General features: G+C 41.9%; 1 protein-coding gene across 2 annotated transcripts; it reads right to left on the bottom strand.

The window, feature by feature from the left end:
• Window positions 1-362: 362 nt before the first annotated feature.
• FAM150B (family with sequence similarity 150 member B) lies at window positions 363-14,763 on the bottom strand. 2 transcript variants are annotated; one of them, XM_017814515.1, is made up of 6 exons: window positions 14,688-14,763; window positions 12,360-12,691; window positions 9,822-9,875; window positions 9,630-9,710; window positions 7,238-7,304; window positions 363-627 (listed from the first exon to the last, which is right to left on the bottom strand). In XM_017814515.1, exons 2-5 carry the CDS (start codon window positions 12,616-12,618, stop codon window positions 7,240-7,242), a joined length of 459 nt encoding a protein of 152 aa, XP_017670004.1. In that variant the 5' UTR covers window positions 12,619-12,691; window positions 14,688-14,763; the 3' UTR covers window positions 363-627; window positions 7,238-7,239. The 2 variants fall into 2 exon arrangements, with proteins under 2 accessions (XP_017670004.1, XP_017670003.1); XM_017814514.1 differs by lacking the exon at window positions 14,688-14,763 and adding an exon at window positions 13,588-13,848.
• Between the last annotated feature and the right edge of the window lie 2,472 nt (window positions 14,764-17,235).

Below are 17,235 nucleotides of genomic sequence, written 5' to 3'. Positions count from 1 at the left end.
ATATTGCACGTTCGCTGGAATGTTTTATACATTTATTATATAAAGTAAATTAATGGCAGCTTGTGTTTGTGTACAAAATCCATGCTCCACTGTCCCAAAAAGTATGTCTACTTGGAATTACGTTCCTGTTTGTCATGCAGTTTGTACTCCCAGGGTACAATGTGACCCCAATGCAAGTCTGTTTTAACCAAACTTTTAAAAAAATTGCATAAGCATGAAGGGTGTCAAGTGACCACAACTACCGTGGAGCAGATCTTTAGTAGTTCTAGATATACAAACAAACATTCCTTAAAATTTTAGAATTAAGCAATAGAACATCAATTTTCTTGGTGAAATATTTGTGTTTACATAATTTTTGGCAGCATTACACATCAATTGTAAAGTGTGTTTTTAAGTACGGAGCATTAAGTACTACTGGCAGTTATGCTACTGTAAAGAATGTCAATCTGCAAACTTGATGGCATACAAAATGCATGTTAAAAGAATTATGGGAAGTAGTCTGTCAATCTGCAAAAATAAATCTCTTGTTCACAATGGAATTTGCTAAAAGGTAGTAAGTTCTATTTCCCTGTTGGTTTCCAAGGCACTTCTCTTGGTTCTTGGTGTTTCTTGTCATGGTAATAACATCTGGTGGATTAAAAGAAAGAAGAAAATTGCCTTTCACTATTTTTATATTCACATAGATGTGTTTCAAAATGTGTTTATCATGCTGAAAATAATAAATAAAACTGGAGAATTCCATAATAACTTTTGAAAGATCCAGTAGCACATTTCTGATTTAGCTCAGTTTGTATCAGCCTGACTGTTAAATTAATGCTTTGTTAATAGAGGCGGAAATTTTGGAAAGCGACCCTTTTTGTGGTGCTTCATTTTAGGTAGACAGATTAGGAAAATCCAGTTCTACCTTTCAAAAAGTGCTCATAGTTAAGTATGGCCTGTTCTAATGACTGCAGCTGTGAAGTCAAAAATTGAATAAACCTCAGGAATAGCATTAACAGATTGCAAAATTCTGTCTAGATGCCTTGGTGTCAGTCAGTTGTTGCTAGGATCTCAGAAGGATTTGATGTATCATTGGCCCCATTTGTGAAGAAACTTGGAATCATATAAACAAGAAACAAATAGAAGTAACTTTCCGAGATTTGGTCATATAAATACAGCTCCTGGAACATGCAAACACTGAGGCAGCACAAACTGAGCAGGAGCTGCACTGGTTCAATTTGCTGGTGGTTCTAGTAACTCTTCCCAGAACAGTTTCTTGGAATGAAATCAAAACCATTTCTATGATACTGATATCAAAATCACTGATACAAAATGACAGGTTTCCACATTGCATATGTATGTATATTGTCTATACTCTAGAAATGTTGATTCAGAGGTTGAGCAGTGAAGGTTTTCAGACCCCTGTTCCTCCACACCTTTAAACCATGCTACGAAAATGTTGTGTAACTGAGTATACGTATCTAGAAGCCCATCCTCTCTCCAGTAACTTCTGAGTTTGTTTTCTGCAACCAGATTTTCCAGATGGATGACCACTGAATGCTACAAGTCTGTCCACCCAGTTTCATGTCCTTCTAAGCCTGTTATTGTTCTTTTTTAGAAGTAAAAAATGTATGATGTCTTTTTAATCTACACAGTCGAAAGCCATTGCTCTTACATGCAAACAGATTCAGTTGAAGCTGGCGTGTCTCACAGCTGTCAAAAGTCCTTGTGGGAGATAAAAACCTGTGGTACTCTGATGCTAGAGTTCTGCTGATGACATTTTTCACAGTTAAAGCTTTCATATTGTCTGTCTGAACGTAGGTAACTCTCCTTCCCATGATCAGTGCGAAGTCTCTGATACTCTGAGTTTCTCTACATATTCTACTGCTTAAGTATAATTCATAATAGAATCATTTGGATGCAAAGTCAGTTGGACTTGACATAATCCATTGGAAATCAAGCTATTGGTGCATACAGAAATACTTGTTAGTAGTATTTAAACATTTAGTTTTGCAATTTTTGAAAGCTGTTAGGAAATGTAATAATGTTACAGAACAGCTTAATGTAATTTATGGGTTTTCTCTGGCTTTGCAGATAGGACAATGACTTTTTTTTTTCCCATCAGTGGAAGCTGATGTAAATTTTTCTTGTCTTGCACTGTCATCTAGCTTATTTTCTGTATGTACAGGTCCTCCTGTACTCTAGTTAGGCTGTGATGTTTAAAAGTGATGTTTAAAAGAAATTAACATGCTTTTGGTTTGATCAGTGTGTGGTACAACTGACAAGTTAAACACTGAAAATGTATTAAATAATTTTTTCATTACTAGTGGGAATATGCAGCTCACTGAGGGTGAAAAACAATGGATAGGATGCTTATACAGACCTGCCTTTGTATGGGTATCTGATCAAAAGCTCTGGATCTTAGATTCCCAGTGCTCAGGTAACTTACAGTTTTCTAAACCCCTGGCATTTTCAGAGACCCTTGAAAAGGCCTCAGATTTTTAGCATTGATAAATCTGCTGTACTTTTTTTAAATTTTTATTTCATATCATATGGATTAGTCTAGGAAAATTAGACTGGAATTTAGCTGAAGAGTGATAGGTAGTCTTAGTGGAGTTCCTGAACATGATTTGACTACAGCCTCGGTTGAGAACATAGGTAACAATTCCTTTCCCCTCTTTAACTCAATTTTTAGTTCTCCTTTGCTAATGCAAGGAAAAATAAACACAAAAGCCCCCAGCCAAACCAACCAACCAAACCATGCAATTGTTCCAATTTTTAAAAGCACAAATGAAAGCTAGTGTAAAGGCATATTACAGTTTTCCAGATTTGTTTCTGGTTATTATCTGTGCATGATTATAAACTCTGTAAGAAAAAGCTAATCTGTATGAGAAGAGTTTAGTGGTTTCAAGATCAATACAAATCTTAAAATACTGTGCCAGTAGGATTTTGTAGCAGAACTTCCATGTGCTTACATCAAAAAATTCTTTCCCGAAGTGTGCACACCCAGGTGGAAGTCTGTGATGTAATCAGAGAGATCCATGCACTGAAGACGATAAAGCTTCCAATGTTCCATCTGGTGTTAGCCACAGACATCCCATAGTAAGCAAAACTACAAATTGCTGCTTAATAAAGTTGGACTATGCCACACTAGTAACTTACACTGGCTGCCTATTTAATGCAAAGCAGTAGTTCTGATAAAAGTCTTCAGTTAGTTACCTTGGAAACTACTTCCTGGCGCCAGACACAGAGGTGACTGAACATGCCCTGAGAAGCTGTATGTGATGGATCGAGCTGTACATTCTAGAAAAAGAGGGTCTGCCTTCACTGAATAATACGCAACTCCCTCATCTTAATTTCGCCTTCACTTCTGTGAAAGCATGTTACATTTCTTGAATGCACTCGATGTTACTCTGAATAAGAAACAGTGTAAGAGAGAAAGCAATCTGTTGTTTCCATTGTAACAAAACACTTGAAGCCAAATTTAAGTACCCAAATGTTAACTTGGTTTAAGAACAGTTTGAAAAATGGTGTGTAGGAATGGGATATTCAGTGGGGTACTCTAGTTTTCATGTATATGAAGTTTCTAACTTTAACTTGTATTTTCAGCATTTTTCATATACATTACTAGTATGGACAATGCATCTTGAGGAGTTTACACAGATTTTTCTGAGTTCCAAAGGAAATTTCAGTTATCAGTGGGCTTTAGCTTATTAGGAATTTTATAAAGAATGTTAGACCTTTGTATGTACAAATATTAATTTTTTGTATCTGCTTCTTAAGGAAGCAACTAATAGATTTTTTCATACCCTTTTTATAGTATGTAAAACTTCACTTTCTCTGCTTAGCCCGAGATTCCTACTACTTACACCAGTCTTGTATTTATTAGTGCAAAAGTGTTTGTCATTAGTTTTACTTTGTTTATTTGAAATAACTGTAGACACTTTAAAAAAGGTAAAAAACCCCATAAAACTTGTCTGTATAGAAATTAGAAGAAATCTTCAAAACAGAAGGATGTAATAATATGTGATTAATGCAGTCTTTAGTTTTTGAACTAGTACTCACGGTACAAGGAGGTTTTCAACATATATTATGAGATCAGTATTGGGCTCTAGCAAACACTTAAAGAACAGCTAATGGAAAAGGGAGGGCACCAACAGTAACACCTGCAGTTTTCAAACAAAAGCAGTAAAATCTGTATGACTGTAGCCAAAGTGGCTGTGACAGATGCTGTCAAAGGGGACAGATTTTCAGAGTCATCGTCTGTCACAGGAAATACTCAAGATCTGAATTGGGAACTTTATTTAGGTGAAGACTTCAGGAATTTTGTTCCTGACATTTCTTACCTACTGCAGATATGGACAACATTACAGTTGTGGGATGTATCTGCATAGGGTGGAGCAAAGCAACCATGGAATATGGGAAATCCTAGGAAGCTGACTGAATAACAGAACACAAAACAGCATCAAGGACAGGACTTAGCATAGCTGTGTTGACCACAAGAAGGGGTTACAGAATAAAATTAATCAGAAATTATGCTGGTGGCAGCCAAGGAATATGGCCTGGGTTGCTGATTGGAAAAAAAAAAAAGGACTACTGAGTGATGTGGTAATATAAATCTGTTGCTCTGGCTTCACTCAGGCAATCTCAACAATTTGAAGGGCTGTTACTGGGTCCCTGCATTGCTCCTATCTGTGGGACAGGCAAGAATGGGAACGTACACTAAAAAACAAGAGAAGATGGAGCCCAGTTACAGATGTGTAGGGTAAATGAGAAAAAGTGAAGGCTCCATAAGACATGTTGTACTACAAACACACACATGGGCCCACTCAGGTATGTGTTGTGACAGTCACAGATGTCCAATTCCTGTTCTCACATCTTATTTTCTTGTTTGATCTTAGCTCAGAGTTTCAATGTCTTGTGTGCTTTAAAGCTGTGATAGTCCAAAATGCATTTAGTGTAGAAAGGAAAACAAATCTATTTTTTTTTCCTTTAACTTGATCTCTAAACATGGATAGATGTCCACAGATCTGAAAAATCCACCAAAACTACCAGTTTGCCAGGGTAATAGTCCATCTGTAGCCCAGCCCACTTAAAAGCCTCCAATGAAATGAAAATCAGATAATGAGCAAAACAGGAAACCTAATTTGCTTCACACAAATTGAACTGATGCAGTAGAAAAGCTTTGAGGAGAAAAGATGATTAATCTTATGGAGACATTTATGAATCTCAAAGCATATGTGGTAGAGAATAGTCTGTCTTTCTACTAACAGAGGTTGCTTAACAATTCTACCACTACTGATCTGTGTCTGTGTGGAGAATAACAGAAGTGGAGTTGCTATTGACATTGCAACATGCCTGTTAGTTGAGCAAAGGTGTTTTTTGAGAGATGGACAATTTTAAATAGACTCCCAGCTTGAGATGTGAATTACTTTAGTTCCTGTTCCTTCATATTACAAGTTTATGTTTACATGACAGGATGTTAAGATACAGATAAAACTTTCTAAAGAAAGGGAGAAAAGAATTTCCTACTCTGATGTATCCGCTTATTGGTAATAATATTGACCTATTTGCAAAGTTAAACAAATTATATCGCATTTATCCACACTGGATAGAGAGGATGGCTAGTAGCAACCTTTTATGAAATGGAATAGCTCCATGATGTTTTCCTGCAGTCATCTTTTCTTTAGACTAAATAATCTCAATTCCTTTAACTGTTCTCTTAAACTTTTTCTAGGCCTTTGGTAATCCACACTGCTCTTCTTTGGACTCTTTTAAGAAGCACCCATATGTCTTCAAGTGTGGTGCCCTTAATTAAATACAGTATTCCAGAAACAGTGATTATTTCAGATGTTTCATAAACAATTATTTTATTTATAAATTCCAGTATGTTGTTTGACTTTTTTCAAGTGTGACATGGTTGACTTGTTTAGTTTGTGATCCAGTACAACCCCTATGTTTTTGACAAAACTATCTGTCTATTCACAAAATGCCATGGATTCTGGCATTCTGGTAATTCTGAAGCTAAATACTCCTACCTGACGTCATAATTCTGCTCTTTAAATTTTATCCTTGTTTTAAACTATTCAGCTTATTTTCTAAGATTATTTTTAATTTCAAGATTGTACTGTATCATGGTTGCTTCTCCTACACTACTCTAATCCTTAAATATAGTATTCTATCACCCAAGTTATTAATGAAAGTATTGAACAATATCACACCCATAATGAAGCTGTGAGACACTGCTTAATACATTTTTCCAGTTTTGACAGTGAAACACTAATAACCTACTTGTGTATCTTTTTCCAGTCATTTTTACATTTATCTTGATTACATTTCCCTAGCTTCCTTCTGAGAATGCCATGCAAAACAATGTCAATGCTTTAAAAAAATAAACTAAAATGCTTAATAATTATTATTTTTTCTCACTGATTCTCTCCACCATAGAGTTAAAATATCTTGGTTTGACAGCATTCGTTACTGACAAGTCCATATGGTCATTAGTCTGAGGTCACATTTTTGTCTCAGGTAAAGGTTGAGGACAGAATGTGACTTAGTCCTTTTGTATTCTTTTGTGACAGTTTCCTAAAAATAGGTCAGTTGGTTGGCTTTTTATTTTGGTGCATGATGAAATTTCCCAAGTATTTGTGGGAAGTAGAGGTAGATGTAGGCAAAAAAGGAGGGAATTAACCCAGAGACATGAGAGGTGAACACAATGAAATCCCAGGAAATCCGAGTAGCTTGAAGTTAGTTTATCAATGCTACTAATAATACATTTTAATTGAATTACTATAAAAGCACCTGCAGCCTATCTACGTTTATAAAGCTTTCATGTGTATAGCTATGTATATATTAACTCAGACTGAAGAGTACACCATAGATGTACAGCTGCACACATAAAAGGGTGGCTGCTGCTCCTGATACAGGCAATTGTGTTCTGAGTCAACTCTTGAAAAATAAGCCACAGCTGTAGAGTTTTGTTCTGTAACAACAAATCACTATCTGCTAACTGTATGCTGCTATAAATAATTCACAGATGATGCACATGGACTTTTATGTAATGACTTCCAGCAGGGGGTACCCTTTCCTTGATGCCAAAATTTGCCAGATTAAGCCAGTTACTTTAAGTTGTGACAGAGGAGAATACCTTAGCTAAAGGACAGTTGTTATTATATGCCCATAAATTCTCATGTATGAAGCACAACATCCTCTGCTTTGCTGTGCAGTGAAATGTCATTACTGCTAAGAAAAAGCTTACCTTTATCCTTCCATGCACATTGGGCTTACTGCCAACCGAGTAAGAAGCCTGGCACATCTTTTATAGTCTGTCATGAAAAAAGAGCATAAATAGATTACCAAAGTAACCAATTTTGCTTTTAAAAATCAACATTGATATCAGTGTCAAATTAGTATTGTAATAAAGTTTAATGAATACCTTGGTTGGCAACAGAATAAAAGTCAACTCCTTAGACTTAGAAATGCAGTGTGTAAAAACTGTGTAACTGAAAGCCATGTCTAATAGCACATTAACCGTGCAACTGACTTTTGCTTATGTTCCATCTGTAAATAAATAGCATGAATGTGCTTGGAGGCTCTCCAAGTGTTTGTATGGATGAAAATTTATATATCTGTGTCTGTGCTTACATGCAGGATCTAAACATGTGACTGTAGTATCTCCATACTAGAGGAAGAGTAAGTTGTGCTCATCCACCTTTGAAATCCAGCCCTCAACAAACAAGGCTATCAACTTAAGTAATGCCATTCTCCAATAGATTTTCTTCAAATTAGACAAATAACATCGAGTCATAGGAATGTTAAGTCCAGCCCAAGTATGTGACCACATCACAAACATTCATAACTGTATCACGTTTCATCTTAAAACTAGTAAAATGTTTTTTCCATAGTAGTCCTATTGTTAGTTGTTCATATTTTAGGTACCTTCTTCTTTTTGATGCATTTGTAATAAGGGACAGAACCAATGCAAAACTAAAAAAATAATCAAAAGGGTTTTTTCTCCATTAACATGACAAACTGAAAGCAAGTATTGTGAAAGCTGGTTATGGACAGACAGAAAAGTAAACTACTTTCCAGGTGTCAGTGCTATTACAGTGTACAAAGTACTAGAAAGTATGCCAACAAAATTCTTTTGTACTGGCTACCACCATGTTGCAGCCTCATAGATGCTTTTAATTTCTTTGTTGTTTAGCCTTTGAATTTCTACACAGAATGAACAGCATTATTTGAAGTCAGGATATTATCAAAAAGTAACATCATTCTGTGCATGAAGAATTAAAGTAGGCTGTCTATGTCATTTTCCTAGAAGAAAGTTACTTCAAAAGATGCTAGTCAGCCCAGTCCAGTAACTGATGTTGATTTTCGTTAGGCATTATTTCACTAATGAGTAACTACATCTAATGTTTCCTAGAGATGCAATGTTAACAATCTCTAACTCACAGCATAGTTATGCTATAATTGCCATTCATACAAATTATCCTCCATTATCCAGACATGATATTGGTGGGTATGTCACTTGTCAGAAGGAAAAGGCTAATTTAGACTTTATGACCAAGTAGTTTATAGCTTCACAGCTTGGAGCTGTGCTGAGCCAAATGATGTTTGTATTGTGATCCTTATGAAAAAGGTAATATAACCATTTGCTTGTTCAAAACAGACAAGTTATGAACAACTTATATCTCCACCCATATAAACAGAATGTGATCTGGCTAGCTATCATCTATAAATCCCTATCTTTCCAAGGCATTCCTAATCTGAAGCCTTACAAAGAGGGGAAAAGTCCACAATTCTTACCAAATATGCCTTTAAAGTATATTGGGCTAAAATATTTATTAATACTTGAAACTTGGAATCTGTAACTCTTGTTTCTATTCCCAGCTCTGCTACTGACCCAACTGGTTGACCTCAGACAAGTAAAATAAAGTGTGCTTCCATTCTGAAAAGGCAGTACTAAAATAGCATCTGCTTACTCAACAGGTCCACCTCAGTATGAATCTAGAGTCACATCTACTGACTGATAAATGTCAGTGTTTGATTTGATTGTCTCTGGGCTGCCAACAGTGAAGAGATATCATCAACTGCATTTTCTTATTTGTGTCCATCAGCACTTTTTTTTTTCCTAAGCCTTAGGAAATTATATTTTTGTAATTCACGGAACACAAGTGTTGCAAAGATTCATTGTCAACATCACTGATAGATTGGTAGCTGAATAGTCAAAATAGAAAATATCTATAAAATATGTTCTAGATAAATAATCAATGAAAAGGAAATAATCCCACCTGGATTTCTGATCCTATATTGAATTTGCAGCACTAGAAAGTAAATATGAGATGTTTCTGAGAGGAGTCATGTTCCTGTGAAAAGCAAACACTTGATTTGGAACCCAGGACACATATACTTCAGTACCTAAGGACACAGTGTTTACAGCCATTGTACACAATGTATTTTCAGTGAAAAGGTTTTGTTTCCATTTTCCTCTCTGTAATGCTGATGCTGTACTGTAATACTGTAAAGAATACTCAGTATATTTTAGAGCACTCAAAACTCTTCATTGCAAGGAATGAGTTCTGACATTGTATCACTATTAAATTTGAGTTTCCTTTTTTTTTAGGGACGTTTCTCGTTTTGTCACTTACATGCTGGGATGGTGCAGTCCCTTGTATTGTGATAAAGCCGATGAAAATGTTTACTACATTTTGGGCTAAAGTAGAGTGGACCTGAAATATAAAGAAATAATAAGTTATGAATTAGCACAGGTCACAGAAAGAGTAGTGCAGCTTACAGTATGTACTTGAAATGATGGATACCAATGCAAAATTAAAACATACCTGTTAAATGCTTTAAGAACTTTTCTTTCATCCTCAGATCTCTAGGAACTATTTCTGTTGGACAGAAAAAAGAACAGTCATTCTGCTGCACTGGAACTCTGCTTGCCAAGCATAGTATGGGGGCAGGGAATATTCTGTCCAGCAAACATCACCACTATGTCTTGACAGGTACACAGAGGTCAAAAGCCCTTTGCATGCAGTAGGCCACATTTCAAGCACTTGTTTTACATAGAAACCCCTGTAAAATGCTCTATGAAACACATGGTGATGATGAAACAATGTCTGTTAGATGTGTGGTCATTAATGATGATGGTTATTAACTAAGAGTCAGATTTTAGCTCTCTATGAATTATATTATCAAGTTGACCTAGATTTAAATTCTTCAAGAAATTTTAGTTCATGGTTGCTCAGAAATAGTGTATTACACTAGTGGTAAGGATCCAAAGGTAAACTCAAGTTTGGGGTTGTGTCTTCTAATTCTCTTATGCAAATGTGTCCACTATTCTACCACAGGTATGTTTGTACAAGCACTCTTCTGCTGTAATCATGGAACTGGATTGATCTACTTACAGGAATCTTTTTTTTCCTTCCCCTTTAGCAGTAAATAAAATTCACAGGAAATGATTCCAAGCAAATTGCTCTCTTCTGGCTCCCTGTGTTTGTGGTTTACCGCCTTGCGTTTTCTGTTCAGCAGATGGCAAAATGAAACTGGTTTACTGAAATCCATTTTAGCCCTAACCCTCACTTGTGACTTCCTGATTTACAGCTATCTTTGATTGCTTTCCGTTACAAACTCTATGCTGATAGCTTAGTGCTGATTGTGTATGATACACTACATGGTGCTTTATTTATTTGACCATAAATGCCTGAGCAGCCTTTTTCACTCCCCTGGCACCTCTTATCAGATATAAAGTGAGAGAGCATTTCCATCCAGATCTGATTCACTTGTAAGGTTAGACACTTCTCGAAAGTCATTCTTCATTTACTTCTAACTTCAGTCAGTGTAAGTAAAATTGACCTTATCCTATTTGACCTAATTATGTCAAGAAGAGCATTAAAAACACACATGCTTCACTCAGAAATTTCCCATGGGACCAACTTACTGGGAAAGTGATGCCAAAACTGAAATGAAAGACTCTTAACTAGTAGTTCCTTTTCAGAGTTGCTGGGAATAACTCCATTATAATAACAGAATGAAAAATCCTGCTTAGGAGTCAGTAACAACACTACCAACTAATCTGCTCCGAAGCAGGTTTATTAATCAAATAGATTAATTGTTCAGCACAAGCCAGATGTTTCACACCAATATGCTGATGTAGGGTGACCAAAAACTATGCCCATGTTCCAAGGTGAGATTTAGAGTTGTGCAGATCAGGGTTCCCTGCTTAGTCTGGCCTCTTTGACTTTTTAACATTTATAAAACAAAATGTTCTCCCTGTGATGATCTTAAGCGGAACAAAATTGTCTTCCTTTGTACATTCATTAATCATCCAGATAGAGAAGCAACATTTTCATGACAACCACCAATAAATGCAAATCACAAGGATATTTGAATATGAATGAGAATGAAGAAAAGCTACAATGAAGTTTTATGAGATCAATAAAGACAAAATAAATAGCACACAAACAAAATGAAAGCCACGTTGGGAAAAGGTGAGTAGGCATTTGCTGGAAAATACTCAGTCACTTTCAGTAGGAGGAGTAAGATGAGCAGCAGTAATGCTGTAGGGGCTTGGGAGTGACAGGGAACAGTAAATTAGACATGGCAGCAGGAGAAGCCAAATCAATTTTCAACTGGATGCACAGAGGAACATCATGGAACTGAACAGTAACTATCCGTCACTGTGTGACTGCTATGACTACTTCTGGACTGCTCATGCAACCTGAACATCTTACAAACCAACCTGGGCTTTCACTGGAGGTTAGAGAAGAGTCATTTAAATGAACAGAAGTATGACTGCAGGAGTTTCCCAGATTGGTCACAGCCTCTACAGTGGCAGAGGAGTACTGGTTCAGTTCCCTAGTATTTTAAAGGTGCTACCTCTGGAGTACAAAAGGAACAAACAAGCAGGGCGAAAAGTTCAATGAAGCTGAGCTTCAGGAAAGACTTCTAGACGTGGAGTCTTTAAGGACATACTATAGTCCTGCAGGGGAATTCTTGCTAGGGTCATTTCCAAGAAACACTTAAACCAAGCACATTATAATAAGTGGTAACCTTCCAGGAAAAAGAGCGTTTTCATCCCTTGTTTCTTTGAGCTCATCTCATTTCAGTCTTTTCCCTTATTAAAAGGTTTTGTTCAAAGCCACAGGAAGTTGGACTTTCAGTTGAGTACATTATCCAGAGCGTAAAAGACTCTGAGATGTGACTGGAGGTTTTCTATTCTGAATTTGCCACCTGTGTCTGTTTCTGATACCAAGGGGAACCTGCAGTATTCTGAGTGGTGAATTCTTGATATAAAATTAGTAACCTGATGTGCTGTCTCATTCACTAAGGCACTCTAGAGAAAAAGATCTCCTATGTCATGGACTGTGACTTACCAACTCTCTGCTCATCCTGGTATCCTCCGTAGTCAGCCACTTCCCTTCGATCCAAGTTATAGTCATGCTTGGAGAAGTACTGCACCCCACTTTCCTTCTCCAGGTGGTACCTCTTCAGTTCCTGAATGATCTCCATGATCAGATTTAAGAGACTTTGCTTGTCCTTCAAATCTGTGGAGTCAGTTTTCTCTTTGCAATATCCTGCTGAGAGCATTAACAGTACCAGCCCCAGCAGCCCAGGAGACCTCAGTCCACTCATTGCAGTCCGACCTGAAGAGTGCACGAGGGGATGAAGAGGAAGGATCTGCTGCTGTGGGAGGCCTCCTGTTTCACTGGAAGAGAAAATCGGGGGGGTGGGTCGAAGGTGGGGAGAGTCGTGGGGATGAAACAGGAAACATTACAGGAGGAGAGAGCGGAGACCACTCCGCAGGTTACACAAGGCAGGGGCGCAGACCGCTCCGACAGCTCCACGCCTGACGGCGGGGGGCTGGCGGGGCGGAGCAGGGCGGAGGGTCCGCTGCTGCCCTCGCTGCCCGCAGAGCCCGCCCCGAGGGCAGAGCCGCCCCAGCGCCCGCCCGGCCTCCCGGAGCCGAGCCCCGCGGGAGGGCGGGTGCACAGCCTCGTAGCGAGGACGGGCTGGGGTGCCCGGCAGGACCCCTCGCCCCGCGCCGCAGATCGGCGTTCCGCCCCGCCTCTCCCCGCCCCGCCCGCGGCCACGGAGCGGAGCAGCGCGGGCGAGGGGCCACAACTTTCCCCGAAGTTTGTGCCGGAGAGCCGCGGCAGCTGCGCACCGAGCGGGTCCCCACCCTCGCTGCGGGGCTCGGCGCCCGGGCTGCGGGCAGGAGCGGCGGGACAGGCGGTGCGCGGCTGGGGGGCAGCCGTCCAGGCGCAGGGAGCGGCAGCGCCAGCCTCCCCTTTCTCTGTCCCTTTTCCTGGCTGGGGGAAGGAACGCGGGCGGCCGCGGGGAGCAGCCCGGAGCGGCGGCCAGCGGCATCCCCGGAGCCGCTCTCCTTCGGACGGCTGAGCGCCCCGCGCACACACCGCCCCGCACTCCGCGCGGCGGCTCTGCCCCGCCAACTCCGGCGGGGTGCGGCGGGGCCGCTCCCGCCCGCGGGCTGTCACCGGCCCCGCCGTACGCAGCGCTTCGGCCCCGCGGAGCGGGAGGGGTGCGGGCGTGGGGAGGGAAACGGAGGGGAAGGAGATTGCTGGCCCTCCCCGGCCGCTTTACCTGTCTCTCCGTCCCAGAAGCCGAGGTGTCTTCCCCCTGGGAGCCGCTCCCCGGACGGCAGCAGCCCGCGAGTGGTGGGGAGTCCAAGTATTCCGCGGCTGGCCCGCCCGCCCCCCTCCCGTCCCTGCACTCCCGTTGTATCCACAAACTACTCCATCGCCGCCAGCCCCAGCGCAGCCGCTTATATAGGCTATAGGATGGACATGAGACGGCAGATAGTATCGACTTGGAAGTGGGTGGAAAACAATAAAAGTCCACTTGGCAACCTCGGGAGCGTCGCTGCTCGCACAAGCCCCCCCTTCCCGCCCTCTCTCCCCTCCCGCCCCGGTCCCCCCCGTCCCTCCCCCTGCTCGGTTCTCCCGAGCAGGGCTCAGTCACTCCTTCGCCTCTCTCCGACGTAAGGAGACGGTCCCAAGTGTGTGTGTGGAGTGGGAGGGGGCGGCGGCGGGAAGATGGGGACGGGGGGGGGCGCATCGCCCGAGCCTTTAATTAGAAACGCGCTGAGGAGCCTCTGAAATATTGATGTTCCTGGCGCAGCTCCCGTCAGGCAGGTCCCCGGCCCGCGGCCGCAGCCCCGCGGGGGGCGGGCGGGGAAGCCTCCTGTTTACCGGGAACTCCAGGCCCGGCTGCGGCGGGGAAGGGGAGGTGTTGGGGCGGGGGCGAGCTGCCGGAGAAGGGGAAGGCTATTTCTGCTCGCGCCGGCCGGGAAGCCCGCGGAGAGGCGGCTGGAGCGGAGCTGAGTGGAAGGAGTGAACAGGCGTGCCGTCTCTCTCGCCCATTCTTGGCACGGGCGGTCCCGGGTGGCGAGGCGGCTTCCTGGGCTCCCGGCGCGGCGCTGCTTGGAAGCGCTCCCAGCGGGGCCGGGGGAGGAGGAGGAGAACGAAGGCACTGCCACCGGCGGGAGCGCCCTGTCCGCTCCCGCAGCCGCCGGCACCTCGGCAGAGGTGACAAGCAAGCGGCGAGCGCTAAGTCCAGTCCTGCGCGACCCCTCCCCAGAACACACACTCGCGACCGCCCTGCCCGCGGAGCCCCTCGGGGCGTGCTGGTGGGGGGAGGGGGGGGGGGCTGAAACACGATCCGGTTGAACTTTCCCTGTTTACTTTGATTGTGTGGATAAACCTCTCCCTTGGCAGCCGAAACGGGCAAACGCGGAGCTGGACCGCCTGTTGGGCGCGCTTCCCAAGCTCCGGGTGGCGGCGGACGGGAGCGGGCGGCGCTCGGGGCTGGGGCCGCCCGCAGGTACCGCGCCGGTCCCCTCAGGCAGCGGCCACAGCGGCCCCCAGCGGCCCCAATCCGCCCGAGCGCTTCGCGGCCGCCGCCAGGCGGCGCTGGGGGCCCCGCCGTGAGGGACGGGCGGGCTGGGGCGGGAGGGACCCCAAAGACCATCCAGTTCCGACCCCCCGCCGTGGGCAGGAACGCCTTCCGACAGACCAGGTTGCTCCAAGCCCCGTCCAACTTGCCCTTGAACATTTCCAGAGACGGGGCATTCGCAACTTCGCCCACTGTATGTGTCTTAACTGCATGCAGTTGTGTTCCCCAACTGGTTTATTATTTTTACCTGTATTAATCGATTTATCTTCAAAAACAGCATACAAATGGCACATGACAGCATGGGGTGAGATTTTTGTAGTAACAGTGAAGGTACAAAACCATTAATAAAATACCTGGAAAAATACATACCACATGATGAAGAAAAAGACCCAGAGGCAAGACTGAGCAAGACAGCTTTGTCAAGAGTCCAGAATCCTACCTCCTCTTAGCTTCATGGTTTGTTTCCAGACAACTTAAGGCTCAGGGAAAAAAGAAATTGAACAATCAGTTCAACAGTGAGAATGAATGTCCTATTGCATGACATAACTTGGTATGGCTGTGTTTACATGTTAATCATTCCAAATATTGACACATTGGGGTCACCTACTGGGGACAGAGAAGATGGAAAACAAGCCAGGCAGTATACAGCTTGATATTCTGTTCCTAAGATTACATTTCAAGTAGTGCTTCACCTGAAGTTATCTCTTTAGGAAAAGGTAGATGCAACTGCAGAACTGAAAGAGGAATTCAACTAAACACCTGGACAGATTCTCCCCTTCCTTACAGCTACAATTTCCGTGTTGTTTTTGGTCACCATCCCATAAGGAAGGAGCAGCCTGTGTTTTGAGTACACACCAATTCAAGTCAGGAATGCAAGGCTGTGCCTTTCCTAGTATGTTAGATATACCCAGACATGCCTGTCATGTCTGGCACAGAGACCAGCTATCAAGGAACGACTGGCAAATTGTTAAATAATGTAGCTTTCTTCCTTTTGAAGAGACATTGGACTTTATCAGAAACTGCACTAATCCCTCTTACAAGGTAATTCCACCATGAGTCCGGGAATGGGATAGCTGGAACTGGCCAAAGACACGCCAAGGAAAAATTAACATTGTAAATAATTGAATTCCAATGCTCAGAAACATTCCATTTAAATTTACTAATACAGACGTAGACTCAAAGTACAATGAAGATGTTAACTGAGATGAGATAGATGAACAGTTGATTGTCTTTTTTTGCATGCAGAATCTGATGCAAGGGTTTATTCTGATTTGTTTATACTGAATTATACAAAGATATGTAATAGCTCCTGTGTCTTCAATGGAGTTGACTGAAATTCCCACTGACAAGTTTAGGATGGTAATTTAATATTCCAACAGGTTATATTTTCTTAAGTATGTTTTCTTAGGGCTCCATCTAAGCTAACCATTTAGGTGATAACCACCTAAATGCTATCAAGTTCCTACTCTCCAATATATTGCCAAAACTGCAATCCTCAAGCCTTCCACGCACCCCTGGTTTCTAAAGTGAATAGGTGCACAGTTTGCCATGACCACGCACAGGTTCTTGGACTTCTTCCCTGGATACCGGGAAGTGCCTGACTTTTGTCAATGCTTAGCAGCCAGGACGGTGAAGAAGGCATTCTTCCAGGATTTACAAGATGAAAGTTTTAATCTCTTCAGGCAGAGATGAAAGATGAACACACCTTCCCTGCCAGGATGAAAACCTGTTTGCTTTCCTTGAAATTCAGTCCCAAAAAGCAACATGTACCTGGGAGAGCAGATCACTAGAGGTACTGCTATGCAATTAGTATTTTGGCTTGTCCCAGAGGGGTAGTTTTAATTTAAAGCTGGTATTATTCTTTTTGTCTTATTTTTACAGGACATCAAGTTAGTTAACCCTTCCACAATCAAAATCTATATATAGATAGATCTATAATGTTATTAAAAATGCCCTATCTTTAAAGTAAACTTCATGGTCCTCAGATTAAGGACCTTGTGAAATAAGCATACACAAATGTGAAGAGCAAATGCAATATTTGGTGGATAGTTTTAACCAGTGCATTACTATTTTACTGTTCCATGTTCCCTTGGTCATTACGAAACAGAGGCACTGCATTTGGGATTTGGAACAATTGCCGGGCAGAATTTCTAGCTTTGTTAAATAACACACACTAGCCACCATTTTCACCAATTCCATTCTAGTATGCCATGCTAAGTCAGTAAAGGAAAGATATCTTGACTTCTTTTACTTACATGGTGTACATGAAAACAAGAAAATGTGTTCTCTTTGGTTCTGTCGTCTAAGACTGGTGAAATTTTCATGCTAAGAGCCCTA

The sequence above is a fragment of the Lepidothrix coronata genome, unplaced genomic scaffold, assembly GCF_001604755.1.
Source record: "Lepidothrix coronata isolate B3197 unplaced genomic scaffold, Lepidothrix_coronata-1.0 Scaffold45, whole genome shotgun sequence".
NCBI classification, from domain to species: domain Eukaryota; kingdom Metazoa; phylum Chordata; class Aves; order Passeriformes; family Pipridae; genus Lepidothrix; species Lepidothrix coronata.
The sequence above is the reverse complement of the archived record's forward strand: the minus strand, read 5'-3'. Positions and strand labels throughout refer to the sequence as shown.

Bases quoted from the DNA above. Each gene is read 5' to 3' on its own strand.
- FAM150B (XM_017814515.1), bottom strand. From the start codon at position 12,618: ATGAGTGGACTGAGGTCTCCTGGGCTGCTGGGGCTGGTACTGTTAATG. The intron at 9,711-9,821 runs GTATGTTTTAAT...TTTATATTTCAG, and splicing joins GTTCTTAAAGCATTTAACAG to GTCCACTCTACTTTAGCCCA. The intron at 7,305-9,629 runs GTAAGTGACAAA...TTTTCATGACAG, and splicing joins GGACTGCACCATCCCAGCAT to ACTATAAAAGATGTGCCAGG.